This window comes from Tubulanus polymorphus, chromosome 8, assembly GCF_964204645.1.
Source record: "Tubulanus polymorphus chromosome 8, tnTubPoly1.2, whole genome shotgun sequence".
Taxonomy (NCBI): domain Eukaryota; kingdom Metazoa; phylum Nemertea; class Palaeonemertea; order Tubulaniformes; family Tubulanidae; genus Tubulanus; species Tubulanus polymorphus.
In genome coordinates this window covers 8,023,622-8,040,520 of record NC_134032.1, presented here as the reverse complement: position 1 = coordinate 8,040,520, position 16,899 = coordinate 8,023,622, and the positions used below count along the sequence as shown (strand labels likewise).

Here is a 16,899-nt window from a genome sequence, read left to right as displayed (position 1 = left end):
AACATCTACCAAGCTTTCAACAGAGAAACAAAACAATTTACGATATCATAACAAAATACGTTTATTTAATTCAACCTTTCAATTCCGAAGTTTACACAAAGATCGACCAAAAATGTATAAATCTGAACTTAGTAGCAAAGTCCGCAGGTGAATTTACAATATTTGATGGCAAAATATCTGTTCGGGCAAACTTGATCCTTCAAATACGGGCATCTGTTCGTCGTATCTTTGCAATCACCTGTATTTAAGAAAATAATCATTATAGACTAAAGTATATTTCCTCAATGAATTAATTACGATCAGAACATTTCTGGATATAAATAAAAGTAATTAAAGAAGCACAGCCGATTCAAGAGATCTTAATGCTCTGAATGGTCGATTTGCTGAGATACGTAAAAGCATATTAATCGATCAATTTTACATATATATGTACTGAATTGGCTGAATAAAATTTTGGATTCTTATTTCTGATTGGTTAGCTATATCTAATGAACAACGAGGAATCGTTTTAAACGCGTATTGGAAGTTTACAATACCGGAATAATACTTACCGTATCCCATACCACTACAAAAGAAAAAAAAAGAAAATGTCTGCGTTAAGTGCTGAAATGGGATAATTGCTCATACATATACATTTTTTTGAAATGAATGAGGTCTTTTTAGATCAGGGAAATAAAGGGTTCAAACCTGAGCGCAAAATATGGACTTTGGTGAGGAAAAACAATGTCAATGTTCACAGTTTTTTCATTTATGAGATTATCTTAAATGTTGACAAATGGGAGCGTGGATCGGGAAAACATGGTTGGCGCTTTTGGCAACTGACAATTCGGATAGCTTTTTCCAAGTTTCAACTTTCTTAATCAATGCGGGGAGACGGATATAACGTTTACGAGTTCATTCAATGTACGAGTTTTCGCTACGAATGTATAGTAGCTTCATCAAATGAGATCAATCAAATGTCTCATTCACCCGTTGAAGCTACTATACATTAGCAGCAAAAGCGTGTACTTCAAATCAAGTGGTTAACTTATGAATCACTATCCGTCTCGTTGCATAATTCATCACACGGTTAGCACAGCTCCTCTACGAACATAATTAATTCGATATTTGTTGGTTTTTTAAGACAAGTGACAGTGGATAAACAGCAAAATAAGGAAAAACTTGAGAGTTGTTTCGATTCAGTTCTATGAGGCTTTTTTGAAGGTACCAAGTTTTGAAAATGGCTCATAGACTTGAGTCGAAGCGTCACTATTCTCTTTGTTTGCCTTAATAATTTAGTTATTTCCTTTCAATTTAAAGGGGTTTTTATCTAAAAGATTTTTCTGAGACACTCACCCACAGTATCCGCAGGTGTCCTTGCATTTTATGGCCATCATCACTTTATATAGGGGATGTCGACACAGGTTGGATAAAAGGCCACAGTTGGAAGACTTGTCAGAACAGTTTGCTGCAAAGTAACATAACCAGATAAAAAAGTAGAGTGGGGCTTGTTATATTCATGGACTCTAAAAATGCAAAGTCCACGTTATTACGATCAAGCTTTCCCACTACCGGATTGCAGTACCGAGACTGGCGGATGAATTGTGTTCATCTTTCCTCGCGGCTTTGATAATATTCGCATTTTGCAGTGCTTAAGTTCCGGGAAACTGTGCTATGTACTTGAATGGCTGCTGGGTATAAACTAAGTAAAATGAGTGAGGCACACGGAACTGACTTCAGTAAACCTCGGAGTAATCATTTGACAATGATTACTAATGATTACTCCAAGAGTAAACCAACGCAAGCTTTGATTGCACCCAGCAAACTGCACTCGAAAGGGAAGATTGGTTATATACCTTTGTCATAACAAACAAAAACATTGAGAAAGAAAATGATTCCTTACATTCCAGTTGAGCAAGAATATCCTCTAACTAAAAAGAAAAATACATCGGAAATGTTAAAAACTAAAGTTCATTATCTATTATGTAAACTCTACAATCATGATTAGGCCAACATATTTGTTTACCAGTGAACTCTACCATAGTCAAAAGTCTTCCGTCAAAATAAGTTCAATTCAATGACTATCATGGATTGTACATTCAAAATTAGTTCACGAAATTGGTGAACTTGGTCCATGAAAAATCAGAAATATATTTAGAAATGTATTTCTTGTCTAGTTTCTCTCTCTATGTCTCAAATAATTCATAAATATTTCAAATTCACTAAATTGTATGTTAATAGATATAATTTCACAGTTGATTAATAATTACTTCGTCTGCTGAAATACAAACAGCTCCGATAAGCAGAAGGCAAACTGCTGCGGCAAGTGTAGACTTCATTTTCGTTGCTTCGATCGTTGAGATAGCCGGAAGTGTGTTATAACAACAATTGCTGGCGAATGCTCGTTGTCCTCTGGAAGTTATACGTAGCTTTATATACAGACCTCGATAACTCCCATTAATCCTTGGGGATTAGAACGTATCGATGCAGGTCAAACCGAATATCCCGGTAATCCCACTGAATGACATCTGATTGTAAGTGCAATCTTTCACTGATTATTACATAATAATGATTTCAAGCCTTAGAAATAGAAATAGAGAAATTCAATACAATTTGAAATACGTCTCTTTTGCTCTGGAAGCAATGCTTGTCATGGAATTTCCCGAAAATAAACTGTTTGGTTTCTAGTAGGCAATTTTACAGTTGTGTCTCCATATTCAGAAAAGTTGAGAGTAAGTCCATCCGTATCCAGTTCCACGGTTCCATGTCATAGTTCTTGGTCAAGTTTGACAACTGAGTTCAACTCAGTCGGTGTTATAAGGACCGAATTAGAAACAAATACACAGGCCCAGTTTTGTTTTCTTCAGTTAAGCCTGACTCCAACGATGTTCACTATGGAGTCAAAATTCCAAATAAAAGCAGAAAAACTGGCCATTTCTATGTATCGTGAGCGGCAATAAAAGACAAAGATTGCACGAAGGAGACAACGATTTAGCAACTTCGCGTTGGGTTGTGAAATTTGAGTTGGCCAGATCGATTGCTGCGTACACGTGGCTGCGCCAATCGCTGGTCGCTAATCAAAGTCCATAATCCGGTTAATGCTGGGTGAATTAGATTTCAACCCGGTCCAGTGTTCGGGTCCCACGCTAGGCTAGTGTGCAGATGTATATATATTGAGGTCGCGATGCAGTCACGGTATCACTAACTTGCAACTCACAGCCGTTCTCAACCGACTCGAAACGAACATGAATTCCTCACTTGCCACAGTTTGTTGTCTATTGATCACGTTCGTCTGCGTGTCATCACAGGTAAGAGTTTATTTCACAAATTGCCGGCTTCATCAAACCTACTTATGCCATATGCGGTAGCAATTGCTATCATACTTGCTGAGTAAAATTGCTCAAAGGTCTAATTTAAGTTCACCATCAGGGATGTCCACGATGACTTTAAATCCTCTCCTAGTAAACTGGAAATTAGTACAGCGTGAGCAAGATATTCAAGTATATTAGGACGTCGTAGGATTGATGGATGTTGTCATCTTGAATGAGAGGGTCTTGAGAATAAATTCAATAAGCTATTTTGACGATGTCATATGGGGATTGAAGAATGGCCGTCTTTCCGCGAATGGTCTATATATTCATGTACTTCAAATGATGATTTCTTAAAGTATCATATTTTTTGGTAGTTTATAAGGGCTAATGATGTCAAAGGTATTTCTTAAGGCCACGGTCCATTTTATGATATGATTGGGGAGGGGATTTCTGGGAGACAGGTAATTTGATAATGTCACAGGGCATTTTTTGGAGAAGTCATCTTTTCTGGATGGGCTATAGAGTAATTCGATACTCATTTGAGGTGGTTCTTGTCAAATTGTTGAAAGCCAGTGTTTTAAAATATCCATCATCATGGTAAGGAATAAAGAATAATAAATAGAATATCCATTCTCCACAATTTCAGTAGTACTTTCATCTATTTTTATATTTTCAGGATGATTTGTCTGCTCAATTGAAATGTACGTAAGACACACAGTTTTCAAAATACATGTACACTTTAAATCATTCTCTGAAATTGAACCGATTGACTATTATTCATGAGAATTCGGTACGGTACCAACAATTCCATACTACAATACTAGATTTTTACAAGCTATGTTCTTTTAGTTTTGGAAAAGCAGTTAATTTCATATGTCGTAGGAGTTTTTGCATTGCAACATTCAATTGAATTCCATAAAAAAACTTTATTTATCGTGTTTTCCACAGCGAGCTGCGCCGACCAGTCGTCCAACTGTAGGTATCTCTCCGACATGTGTCAACAGGCCCAGTATAAAGCTATCATGGCCATTAAATGTAAGGAGACCTGTGGATATTGCAAGTAAGTACGCCTTATACTTTGAATGTCATATACAAACATACACGAGAGACCTCTAGTTGCCATCCGGAATACACCGAATGGGATATCGGTACACCAGCTATATGCCACTGTAATATCATACTTACTGGTTCAAACCATGGACTCGAGTCCATGTTCAAACAAGGTTTTGGTCAAGATGTTATATATGGTCAAGAACCTCTGGCCTTCAAATCCACAAATGGAAAAACTATGCGAGACAATTGTGGATGCATTTTCTTGAAGTCTAGCGCCCTTAAGCCCGAGTGTAAGTGTGAAGTTGAATGAGTGAAATGTATATTCTGATGATATTTTGGGTACAGCACACCTGGTGAATCCTCACACTGGTGCAGTCTTGGCCGCCATAGTTGATGATCTACTGCACACTAGCGCACTTGGTTGGTCCTCAATTGCCCTAAGTGGAATCTTACGTTGTCGCTATAATTTGATCACCTACTGCACACAACCACACCTGGTGGATCCTCACTGCAAATGGAATCCTTTAATGCAAAAGTAGTCGATGTCCTACTGCACATAAGCAACACCTGGTGGATTTTTGATTGCCACGAGTGGAATCCCCAACTGCTACAATCTGAATCTGAATTAAATCTGAATCTACAATGGTTGGTTGCACATTAGAGCGAAACTGGTCTCCTTCGATGTAGTTTTTTAGCCCCCTTGGGACTTAAGTCCCAGCGGGCTATTGCGTTCACTTTTCGTCCGTCGTCCGGTCGTTCGTCCGTTCGTCCGTCCGTAGACGGAATCCAGTTATTTTGGGAAGTTTTGAAGACGCTTCAATGTAACATCTTGGTATTTGGCTTACACATGTGTCTACCCTAGACACATCTTCAGCCCAAAAACTGGCCCTGTCAGAATCAAGATGGCCGACTGGCAGCCATTGTTGTTCATTGTTGTTCATTTTTGAACTTTTTGAGGGAAATTTTGAAGACGCTTTGATCAATTACCTTGATCTTTCGGATATATGTGAATCCCCCCAGGACCCATCAACATAACAAAAATTGGGTCGGTCAGACTCAAGATGGCCGTCCTATGACCTTTTTAGTGCCCAAAAATGTTAATTTTTGCCCGAATTCTGAGTCCTGTAGCTTCCTACTGGTTTGCCATTTCTCATTGCAATTTGTGATGGGTATTCTTTGGAAAGGGATGTTTTATACCTGAGACAGGTATTTTTCATCAGCCAATTATGATGCAATTGGCGGCCATCTTGGTGTTACCAGTACTCATTCGTAAATGGGAAAAAGTTTTTCCACATTATATTGATACCTAAGCGTATTTTGCTACCACAATCAATTAGAAAGTTGTAGCTCATAACATGTTCTATGATTGTGGTGTGTTTCAAGGTAATTAGATTTCGTATATGGCCACCAGGGGACGTTGAATAATACAATATCTTCGCATTTCTTTATTATATTCGTACCTATGCATATTTTGTAACCACAATCAATTGGAAAGTTGTAGCTCATGACATCATCTATGATTGTTGTGAGTTTTAAGGACATTAGTATTTCTATATGGTCACCAGGGGGCGTTGAATAGTAGAATAACTTAGTATTTCCTTATTATATTGGTACCTAGGCATATTTTGTTACCATGATCAATTGCAAAGTTGTAGGTTATGACATGTTCTATGATTGTGGTAAGTTTTGAGGTCATTGGGTTTTGAATATGGTCTCCAGGGGGCGTTGAATAGTTGAATAACTTAGTATTTCCATATCAAATTGGTAACGAGGCATATTTTGTTATCACAATCAATTACAAAATCGTAGCTGCTGACATGTTCTATGATTTTGGTGAGTTTCAAGGTCATTGGTTTTGTATATGGTTGCCAGGGGGCGTTGAATATTGAAATTGTTAGATTGTTGAGGATTTGGAACCACTTCCCAAGTGGGCATGGTGTCCCTGGACCCCTAGTTTACGCTAGTTTTTACGCTTTATTTCATTAATTAATTAATTTATTTATTTCTTTCAGCGGAATGGGATCCGGTAAGTATAAAACTGCTACCACCATTCTTCGCCCCCAATCGAAATAATAGTTGATAGTTCTCCTCTAATGACTAGCTCCCCCCTAATCAGCGGTTCAATCACATGATCCATAGCTTACTGATTAGATCATTAATTAAGGCCCCCTTGATAAGGTCTAACCACAACCGGACAAGGGGTGGCACTACGTGGTCACGTTGCCTATTTATGCTAATATTGGGGTTGGGGGCACGCGTTCAATGCCCCCTATATGGCCGTTAACGTCTGAAGTAAGCGTAATTTTCTATCGGATTTCATTTAAAAGAAATGAATTAAGAATTCCCGACGTGTGGCCACGAATGAAACATTGTGAATACATCATTTTTCAGGTGATTGCATGGATTCTTCGGAGAAGTGCCCTTACGTGAAGGATAAAGTTTGCCCGAACAGATTTTTGGCCATCAAATATTGTAAATTCACCTGCGGACTTTGTCTCTAAAGAAAAGATGTCATTTCGAATTTTAAGAAACAAATAATTCGTGGAACTTGTTCGAAAATATGTAATGAATCCTAATGATTGAATAAATACTTGACATGAATAGATCATTCCAACGGAATTAACGTCTTACCTTTTTATTGTTTATATTACAACCGATTGGAAAAAATAAGAAGGAAAAGGGGTTTGACTTGACCTTTTACTCAAACTAGCACATTTAGGCAAATTTCAGTAATCGGAGTTAGTGGACTATTTGCGAATTGATTATAACCGAATGTCAGTTATGAACACAATGGTCCGGAAGTGGTCGATCACGGTGTTGAGCATGGTAGCTGTGGTTCGGACCTGTTTCCAAGATGGCCAACACAGTGAAATGCATTTAGACCGACGATCTAGTTCGTTCGGTTATAAGTTCCGACCAATAGTCGACTTAAACTACGAAGTTAGCCCTGGTGTATCCTCACTAGCTAGAATAATGGAATCCAACGATCCTTGGTGTCAAACTGTACACTAGCCTGACTTAGTTGCTATTGCCACGAATGGGATCCTCTATCTTAGGCCTATTCTACGTAAGCATGGCGTCCGTGGACCCCTAACTAGCCATGATATTTGATGTTCTACTACGCACTAGAGCACCAGGTTGATCCAAATTGCCATAAGTGGAGTCCTATACTGTAACGAAGTTGAAGCCCTGCCACGCTAGCACACCTAGAAGAGCCTCACTTGCCGCAAGTAGAATCATCCACAGTCACAGTACTTCATTATTATCCTACTTGCACACCTGGTGGATCCATATTGTCACAAGCGGAATCATCCACTGCAGCAGCAGTTGAAGTCTCTACACGAGCGCACCTGGCGCATCCTCACTTGCCGCAAGTAGGATCCTCGATTGTTACAGAAGTTAATATCCTACTGCACACACAAGCGCATCCGGTGGATCCTTACTTACAACTCATGGAATCCTCGATTGCCACAGTAACGTTGAAGGTTATCTATTGTGTATGATATTCAATTCACGCTGCTGCTGCTCGTTACTGCTCGCGCGCGATTTTAATCACATTATAGACGACACGGATTATAGCATGGTGCATTATTATTTCAGCGCCCGATTGGAAAAGCTTCATTCACAACGACGGCAAAGGAGAAGAAAAGCCGACATTGATTTTATCAGAATCTAATAATCAATCGTGCGCAGAGAGTGGAGTTGAGAGGAATTGCCTGGGCATGTTATACTGTCGGTATTAGAACGCGTGCTTGATAATTACGGGTAAGATATTAGCCACGATCAGACGGAGATGATTCGGGTCGGCTCTAATATGGCGTGCCCGAGCGCTTAGTAGGAAAGCGCGTTCACACGAAAATTTGGCCTACCGATCAAAACTCTCACGTGCTCGCTGCTATTGTTACGTTTAAAGACTCTTTATCAAATACCAGACTGAAATTCATGATCAGCCTGGATTGACAAGACTTTAAATCTGAGTGTAGAGGGTCTTGCGTCGGCGATGGCCTTTTTCGTTCGTTCTCTGTTGAAGGTTTGAAAGCGTGTAAAAAATACCAAATCGCATTATCATATTGAACAAATCAACATGATATGATAATTTCATATTATCTACATGTATCTACGAACTACAGGGGGTATAGTATCCCTTGATAGTATAGTATCCTTTCATGCTAAAATATAGGTTTAAACATGTTACTGAAATGAACCGTGTTTATCTAACGCTTTCTGAAAAATATCAAGCAGTGAATTTGAATATTATTATTTGATCTCGATTTTTATAAACAATATATGTATGTGTATGCATGTATGTACTAATAACGATGATGATATTGGTGTATCCTAATGGTAGATTATTCTGAATTCTAGTTATTCATTTCAACACGCCATATATATTACAACAGAGGTTTAAATGCCCGGGGCACTGGGAAAAATAATCAGACCAATAAATTACACCCACTAAGCTATGCAATAGTTATATATACAAACATTTCATGTAATGGTTGTTCGATGATTTCTATAATGTTTTCTTCGAATTGCGAAAAGTAGTTGGAATTTCTTCATTAGCGCTTCGAAATGAACTTGCCCATTCTTCAAATCGAAAGAACAGCTTTTGTCTAGAACTACGATTTTCATACAGTATAAACGCATTCAGAAATATTAACAGCTCCAAATCACCGGTTTATACGTAATGAAAATCAAAACTCAAAGGGCAAAGGGCATTATGCGAGACCATAAAAGAATCTAATAAACAAATTCTCACATCTTTCAAACATTCTTGGGAGATTTTCAGTCGAGCGTGAGCCTCCTCAGAAGCCCCTTCGGGTCGGGTGAGGTCTCACGAATCTAAACTTCTAACTAATTTGATCAATTGGCTTAAAATTGTGTGCCACGTATTCATAAAATCTTCGATCATTAGACAATTATTTTCTGCTTATTATGAATATCGCCGTGTTTGCCTGATTTTCTCAAGGGCGATGGATATTTTTAGGTATAAAGGACATCCCGCCGGGCGAGTGAGCGAGCGCAGCGAATGAAATAGAATAAATGTTTTCTTTGAAAGTTCTCACATTCTCAGTCGGTCTTTAAATACAGATCGGGTTATTATTATATTTTCTTGTAAGCAATTAAAACTATGTCGTTCCGGCATCGTAACCGCGAATGAATACGATGTGACGTCACCTTCAATTTGTCAAATCGCGATTAGGGTGATTTATAAATAGCCAGCGCACGCACGGTGGCGTGTCGCTGTCGGGCTGAAGTAGTTTGATTTGATCGATACAATTGATATTAGATCGGACACGTTTAAAAAGGAGACCAGTTTGTAAACGGTACTCAACTGATAGTTCCTTAATTGGGCGGCAGGTGTCGTTTTTAGTTATTTACGACTCTGCGTTCGATCAATTATTGTGTCATGTGTCACAATGGCAGACGGCACCGACGGAAAAACGTCCCGTTCTTTAAGTTGCCCCGCGCGTCGGTGAGAGAAGCGTTTCTGAAAAGCTTTGTACACGAATTCTAAAGCTATCCGATAGAATCATAAAATGTAAGTATGCATTCGTGCTTTGTAAATACCTTAATAGGTACACGCTAGAATAGATACAACATATTTTTATACAGTAAAGTTATTTATAAATGTACATTTCGCTTTTTGCGTTGTCCTTGTATTTGAAATATCTCGCCGATAAAAAGTATCGTGATTTTCAATTTTTACGATCACGTTGAATCACGCGATGTTTTATATTCATTTGTAATGATCCATACAAACAATGTAATGAGTTAATACGTCGAACATAATTGCATTGTATGGTTATGAAGTAACTAGTGCTAGCCAGCTGGTTGTAATTTGAATAAAGGCACTGGACCCTGTGCGCATGGTACGGGTGCAAGGTGCAAAATACAGGGTAATAACAATAATAACAATGATGATGATAAATAATAATAATGAAGAATAATAAGAATAATGATAAGAACAAATTATAATATTGTGTAGTTTTTGTTGTTTCGAAAAAAGGATATTTTGCGTTTGTGAATGAAAAATCCATAGCTGGACTCAGGTTTATAAAACTTGTTACGGAGATTTAAACACGTTTTACTAGTACGTCCCACATATGCTACACCGAGATCTCAATACATCCCTAGAAAGTATTTTGTACACCGGAACACCGATAAATTCATAAATTTAATGGGCAAAACAAATCATGTTCAAAACATCTCTAGGTTTTTAATAGTTATTGCAAAGCTTAGAACAACACTCGATTATCTTCGGATTTTTTTCGGACTGTAAATTGTTGTTACCATCTTTATGAATGTGTCATGGTATTTTACTTGTCAAAAGTTTATTATCAACTGACAATAAAGTATATGTACTTTTACAGCGGAGAACAGGCTGATTGAGAATATTTATGAGTCAGTAGGTTTAGCGACCATACACCAGGGAAAATAATTAGACGCCATTCTACAATGTACATAACTTTTCAAAGAGATCATGATCAAGTTTACCAACAGATCCAGCAGTTATAGAAATTAACCGATTACAAATTCTATTACAGCTTACAAAAGTGATCCGGCCGATTAGGGGAAACATGTATCATTTTTACTGTGGATATTGGGGCTAGTTGAAATATTAACAGTGGTCTTGTTTGGTTGTTTGAGACAATACAATGGGACCGCTTCGATCACACGACGACGATATGAAGTTTTATTTAAACCTGGGAATGTTTATAAATTCTTCTAATTAAATAAAAAGAAAATATAAAAGCACTTTCACGAGAAGAAGCGTAAAGGGGTCCCGGGATAGAATTCCAATTTAAGGAGTGTGAAAATAACTTCAAAATGTGCGCGAGCAAATTCTGACTCTGGGATCGAATTGAGCTTATTACTATGGATGAAGGCTGATCCCGTTATAATTCAATCTGACTTTTATTCAATTTGATTTTTTTCTTTACTATATTTCAGCAACCGTTAATGATGATGACCGTGCGACCGATAAGCGGCAATTAAATTCATGAATGGAATTTTCTGTGACGGACGATTCAGCAGCGGCAAGCGAGGCCGACGGAGCGAAGACGGCCCGATCACGTGGTATTTCCGCAATGGTCGACGAGCAGCGGGAATTGAACGGCAAACTGGGGAAGTTGCGGTTAGATTGTCAGGGAAAACTGCACAGAATCGATCGGGAAAAGAATAAGATTCTATCCGAGCACAAGCGGGATAAAAACAACGGTAGTAGCGACTCACTGGCTAGTCGCGGATCGGCGGACAGCGCTGTCGAGTTGACCGGACTGCCGAAAGCGGCGCTGCGGCGCAGAGGTAGCGTCGACGTCGGTTTACTAATGAACGAACGCCGCGCGCAACAGGAATTCTCGAATCTAGCCGGCAGACGCGGCTCGGATAGTAAATTAGACCGGCACCATTCACACCAGCAACTTCGACTAGAGACCAGGCGCGAGTCGCTACCACCGACGCTCGTGCCGCCACCTATGTACAAACTTGGGCGAAAGCAGTCGCGTCAGATAGAGCCCCCGAAACACGTGAATTCTGGCCCGAAAACACGCGCCCAAAAACCGCCCAATAGGAAACCGAAAAGTTACAAAGAGCTGTCCAATGACCCAGAACACGTGAATTATTTGTTACACCGAGCATCTCAATACTGAGCTTCGCTTTCTAGCGATAATACTATATATGTAGTAACTTCCAAAGCACGTAAATAAAGTGATAAATTGAGGTATATCAATATATCACCTCCTCTAGGATCGTGTGGTAAATCCCAACCACGCGCAAATAAGATGGTACACCAGGTACACCTGCAAGAACACGGGCACCGTGTACCCCCTCCCGGAAAAATTCTGGATCCGCACCTGATTTGGTCTAGGAAACATTGTTTCCCGGGACCATTTTTCTCGCAAATGACAAAGGGAGCGCTCTGAAGCACGTTTCTATCTCCTGTTTCCGTGTTCCCCGCATCGTGTGTGTTGGACTAAAGGATATAAAGCAAGATTGTGGAGTTGCTGTACGGTGGTGATGGCTTCAAAATGAAATAACCTTAACGCCTACTGTTCCAGAATTATGAATTGAGGGCTTAGGTTTTACTCAATAAAGCGTCCTGAAATCAGAATATGATGTATATTGTACGCCTAGAATAATTCCATACATATACATCTACATAAGAAATAATGTATGAATTTATGTAATAGCGTAAGTCCAAACTGTTTAATAGAGGATTTGTGAGTTATTTTATGCTACTTGAAATTTATTAATTTTTCAGTGCAATAAATTGTTAGAGAATTGAATCTGCAGACTTCGTTATTCAATTTCGTTAACCTCATTTCAATAAACTTAAAAACAAGTATATATGTGAAATCACCAGATTTTGCCACAAATGCATATTGTCTTGAACTTTTCGAAACAAAATAAAGAAAGTATACGGTATGGTCTATGAATCATTAGCCTTACTGGTAGAATTTAGTTAATTGGGCAACATTGAAATATGTATGAGGTGTTCTGAATTTAGAAACGACTGTATCATGAAATGTCCACTCGAATCTCCGTCCGCCAAACTGGTATCAGACCTATAATATAGTCGTTTCTATGCGCGTTCAAGCTAGACAAAATTAAATTACGATTATCACTAGTAATTTGAATATGCTTTGCATCCATTGATACATCTGAATACAATAGATTTCCTCGTCGGCATCTCCAAATTTGTCTACACGTTTGACTACGTATATTATCAGGAATATCACGAGCTACGTTCAATTGGTGTTGTTCAAGAGTGGTAAACAGGCCGCACCGAGTCCTATAGCAATCTACATTCTGTTGATAAATAGCATTGTTAAACCTGTTTGTATAGTTAGTACATATACGTATCTTTGTTTTTGTTTTTTATCACTGTGACCTCATTCATATTCATGTCCCTTGTCGTCCTCTCCGTTCTTCTGCCTTTATCTCACTGACAGTCCCTAGATACAATAGGAAATCTTTCGGTTCTTGAGCCTTTTCCATCAATGTCCCGACCTTGTGGGATCAGCTTCCTTTTCATGCGCTGGATTTAGCGCTATATAAGACACTTATTATCATTACTATTATTATTATTATCATCATTATTATTATTTTGTTTGGGCGCAAGCGTTATGTGGCCTCTCTTGGTTTGTTAGGCCTGAGTGTGTAGATTTGTATGTGTTATGCCATTTTCTTTGAACTTTGAATATGATTGAAAAGAGTATGGACTTGAAACGGTAAACAAATAATACTTGTTACTTTTTCAAAAAACAACCGGCCCCTGTTATTAACTTTAACTCCAGTCAATCCTCGGGTTTAGTTGATGCCAGTCTTAAAGATCAGCCCAGGGTTACGTGAGCATTGCGTAGATTTCGCCAATGATGAACTCTTTGAAGTAAAAATGTTTTCGATATTCGATATTCGATATTTTTATTGAGACTGGATCGAGAAGACAACAAAAGATATCCACAATATTATTGGTAATAATTTCGACCATGGTTTTAATTAACATGAGATGAGCCTTCCAATGAAGAATCATTTGAGGATATTAAGTTCAGCAAGAAACAAATTTTAGTAAGGTTTTTTTGCTCCAGCACTGCTGAAACGATAAAGAAAATGTATCGATTATAGTTTGAATTAAGGTAAATTTTCTGACGCCGTATAAACCGTTACAATAATGTTTACCTACTACACGATGAGTCGATGTGCACTACGTCATCAATATTGGCGTTTCGAAATAACAATTACAATATTGTGAATGTTGTCATTCATTTTGTAATTAAACACGTTTGACTGAAATTTCCAAGTCATAGTAACTTTATTGATCCGAATAAGTATCATATCATTTATTGACAATATTAATCGACGCAATAAACACATGTGTTAGTTTTTAAAGCGTCAGTAAACTTTCAAGTTACCGGTAGCTTTCTTGTTATATTCAGGGCAACCGAGAACGCCCTTGAATTTCAAATTCAGAATGGATATTTTCGTTAGTAACTAATCATAATTTTGTTCATAGAATTTTTCGGAAAGTTCAGGAATGTTCATACCAAGGATCGCTTTAATCCCCTCCCACCTTCCCTCACTAAACTTACGCTGATTTGTACTGGCAGAACACGAGGATGTGGCTCTCGTCTACGCAGTATTGATAACCGCATCCAACTTTTTTAGTTTTTCCCCAAACAACCTAAATGAAATAGAATTCCAGTACCTTTATTCAATCAATTTCCTTTGTACAAATTCGTCCCGGCTATACATCGGGGGTCAGTTGCACACTAAGGCTTGATTAAAGACGAGCCTACGTTCTAATACAATCTCATAAGACCGGTTTAAGACAAGCAATTTGCAGGCTTAAGTCACGGCTATTAAATTGGGTCTAGGTCCGTGGCCAATCTTTCTTGAGTCTTGCTGCTTAATTCCCTTCTTATCCGAAAAAAATATTACAGTATTTCACATTTTGTAAGAACGGATTATTTACTAATTTGTTAATTTGGGTATTTAACTCCAGATAGTAAGCACTGGGCAGCGCTGTCACGGGTTTTACCTGTTTATAGTGCCCGCACGAGTAGCCCATTTTGCATCTATTTTTGGAATAGTTGTAAGCGGACTTCTCATTGTACCAAGATTCAACGGCATTCAGAAATCCGTCGATGGTGTGTCCCTTCCATATATTCTCGCCTTCATTTTTTTGCCTGCTCGTTCCATCTGCTTTGGAATGTTGAAACTTGCACAGTTCCGCCAGGCTTAGCGACTGGCTTGCCAATCTATCATCCCATTCCTTTTGGCACGGTTGAATATAATATCATATCAATATAACTAACAGATTTTTTTATCAAGATTATCACAATTACTCGAAGTAGCAGTTATTTATTGTTTCTAAACGTTTTTGTTTATTCTAGACGAAGAGTCTAATCTTAGCTCACTAATGTTGGCGCAGGGTCCTAAGAGTCAGTTCCACTGTGATTCGAAATTAAATCCTGTTAAAATGAACTGGTTTTGATTTAAGTGTCAGCCTTAGTTCTAAGGGCTGGTTGAACAGTTATGTCAAGTCAAATTTGACTCGACGATAGATTCCTTTTGAAAGTACTTGTTTTTGGGTCAAATACCTAACTCAAAAAAGCAGGATAACACACTGAACTCAATCTCTGGTCTCAAATGTCAATTTTTAAAAACAGAATCTGTTCTGAATAGTCTACAGGACTCAATGGAATGAAAATCATTCAGGATTTAATTCTTACTAACCAGATGTTTGATGTTTTTGTTGGACGCGGCGGACTCCTTGTCTCGGAACTGGTTATGCGCAGTCAACATAATTCTTTTGAAATCGCCCGCTGTTGGAAGCTGCAACGGTGGAGGCTGCTTATCTTCTGGAATATCCCCGGTCCACAGCTCAATGTCTTGGACAACGTCATTAGTGTCCGGTGACTGGGTTGCAGCGTCCAGTGGCTGTATCAGGAAGACAGCTCCGAGAAGGGACGTCAAAACTGCGAGGGCAGCGGTGATTGGTTTGTCCTGGCTGTTGCGGGCTATCATGGTGTCCTGAAATCACTATCGTAATAAACGCACCATTGCTATTGATATTTTTCCATTAGGTTTGTGATGATATCAGGTGGATGAATGGACTATTAGCTTGAAACGTGTAAAGGGCGATGATGTCACGGCTGTAGGTAAATATCCCCTGATTAAAAATAGGTATAAATCCCCAAATCTATAAAGTACGTAGGCAAACATTCCCACTTAGCGATTTTGAGAATTTTTCAAGCAAGATATTTCTCCAACTCCATTCTATTTCAGAGTCTATTTTGTAATTAGATACATTTCATTTACTCTTATTTCATTATTGATTGACGGATTTTGATAATCATTATCGAGTGGATGTGCACTACGTCGTCAATAAATTGGGGCTAAACTGGTGCCTGTCAATTCAATTCAATAATCGATATGTTTAAGTCAAAAGTCAAAATTCCATTATTGATCATTTATAATCGACAATAAAAAGTAATATAATATGTGTTATTTATCAAGGCGTCAATTGACTTTCAAGATAGTTTTCTTATTCACTACGTTATCGTTTATTACGTCTAAGCCGTCATGTAGTGAAGTTTGTGCCTATACATTGACAGTGTTTGAGGTGATGTCGGGAAGAGCTTCGAACCCAGCTCCTACAACCCTGCCCTAACGGGGTAGTAATCCCCAGTGAATATCGGAGAACAATTTCAATAAAGTTTGAAGAAGTAACTTGCCTTAGTTCTGGAACGGATTACAAACTCGTCGTTGGCTTTTCAAGTTTTAAATGAATTTGAATGTAGATTTCAGACAAGATCACCTACTGCGTTAATAACGCGATGAATGCAATGAACAAATGTTGCCCAATAATCAGAAGGGGCATGTGACGGCCACATGTGCTAGTGAAATGAATTGATTGGAATGAGATGACAAGATACTCTCAGAACGACTTATCATACGGTAATTGCAAGGACACGACACGCGACAGGACAACAAAATAATACAATCAAAGGGGACTGCAGCACAGTAGCCCACACGTAACGGGGTTCGTCAC

The 16,899-nt window shown here is 38.5% G+C and overlaps 4 protein-coding genes across 4 annotated transcripts; 2 read left to right on the top strand and 2 right to left on the bottom strand.

The window, feature by feature from the left end:
- Positions 1-88: 88 nt before the first annotated feature.
- LOC141910234 (uncharacterized) lies at positions 89-2,372 on the bottom strand. Its single transcript, XM_074800950.1, has 5 exons — positions 2,250-2,372; positions 1,883-1,910; positions 1,336-1,447; positions 552-565; positions 89-238 (listed from the first exon to the last, which is right to left on the bottom strand). The coding sequence occupies exons 1-5, from the start codon at positions 2,316-2,318 to the stop codon at positions 129-131; spliced, it is 333 nt and encodes a 110-aa protein (XP_074657051.1). The 5' UTR covers positions 2,319-2,372; the 3' UTR covers positions 89-128.
- An 812-nt stretch (positions 2,373-3,184) lies between these two features.
- LOC141910231 (uncharacterized protein ZK673.1-like) lies at positions 3,185-6,874 on the top strand. The gene is made up of 5 exons (XM_074800947.1): positions 3,185-3,287; positions 3,967-3,991; positions 4,239-4,350; positions 6,356-6,369; positions 6,735-6,874. Exons 1-5 carry the CDS (start codon positions 3,225-3,227, stop codon positions 6,842-6,844), a joined length of 324 nt encoding a protein of 107 aa, XP_074657048.1. The 5' UTR covers positions 3,185-3,224; the 3' UTR covers positions 6,845-6,874.
- A 2,901-nt stretch (positions 6,875-9,775) lies between these two features.
- LOC141910108 (uncharacterized) lies at positions 9,776-12,436 on the top strand. Its single transcript, XM_074800822.1, has 2 exons — positions 9,776-9,885; positions 11,298-12,436. Exon 2 carries the CDS (start codon positions 11,351-11,353, stop codon positions 11,993-11,995), a length of 645 nt encoding a protein of 214 aa, XP_074656923.1. The 5' UTR covers positions 9,776-9,885; positions 11,298-11,350; the 3' UTR covers positions 11,996-12,436.
- Positions 12,437-13,833: 1,397 nt separating this feature from the next.
- LOC141910321 (peptidase inhibitor 16-like) lies at positions 13,834-15,872 on the bottom strand. The gene is made up of 4 exons (XM_074801056.1): positions 15,582-15,872; positions 14,884-15,117; positions 14,435-14,526; positions 13,834-13,938 (listed from the first exon to the last, which is right to left on the bottom strand). Exons 1-4 carry the CDS (start codon positions 15,870-15,872, stop codon positions 13,911-13,913), a joined length of 645 nt encoding a protein of 214 aa, XP_074657157.1. The 3' UTR covers positions 13,834-13,910.
- Between the last annotated feature and the right edge of the window lie 1,027 nt (positions 15,873-16,899).

Bases quoted from the DNA above. Each gene is read 5' to 3' on its own strand.
- LOC141910234 (XM_074800950.1), bottom strand. From the start codon at position 2,318: ATGAAGTCTACACTTGCCGCAGCAGTTTGCCTTCTGCTTATCGGAGCT. The intron at 1,911-2,249 runs GTAATTATTAAT...TTTTCTTTTTAG, and splicing joins TTTGTATTTCAGCAGACGAA to TTAGAGGATATTCTTGCTCA. The intron at 1,448-1,882 runs GTAAGGAATCAT...GTTACTTTGCAG, and splicing joins TATTCTTGCTCAACTGGAAT to CAAACTGTTCTGACAAGTCT.
- LOC141910231 (XM_074800947.1), top strand. From the start codon at position 3,225: ATGAATTCCTCACTTGCCACAGTTTGTTGTCTATTGATCACGTTCGTC. The intron at 3,288-3,966 runs GTAAGAGTTTAT...TTATATTTTCAG, and splicing joins TCGTCTGCGTGTCATCACAG to GATGATTTGTCTGCTCAATT. The intron at 3,992-4,238 runs GTACGTAAGACA...TGTTTTCCACAG, and splicing joins TTTGTCTGCTCAATTGAAAT to CGAGCTGCGCCGACCAGTCG.
- LOC141910108 (XM_074800822.1), top strand. From the start codon at position 11,351: ATGGAATTTTCTGTGACGGACGATTCAGCAGCGGCAAGCGAGGCCGAC.
- LOC141910321 (XM_074801056.1), bottom strand. From the start codon at position 15,872: ATGATAGCCCGCAACAGCCAGGACAAACCAATCACCGCTGCCCTCGCA. The intron at 15,118-15,581 runs GTTAGTAAGAAT...CCGTGCCAAAAG, and splicing joins ACAAAAACATCAAACATCTG to GAATGGGATGATAGATTGGC. The intron at 13,939-14,434 runs GTAAGTTTAGTG...TTATCGTTTCAG, and splicing joins TTCTGCCAGTACAAATCAGC to CAGTGCTGGAGCAAAAAAAC.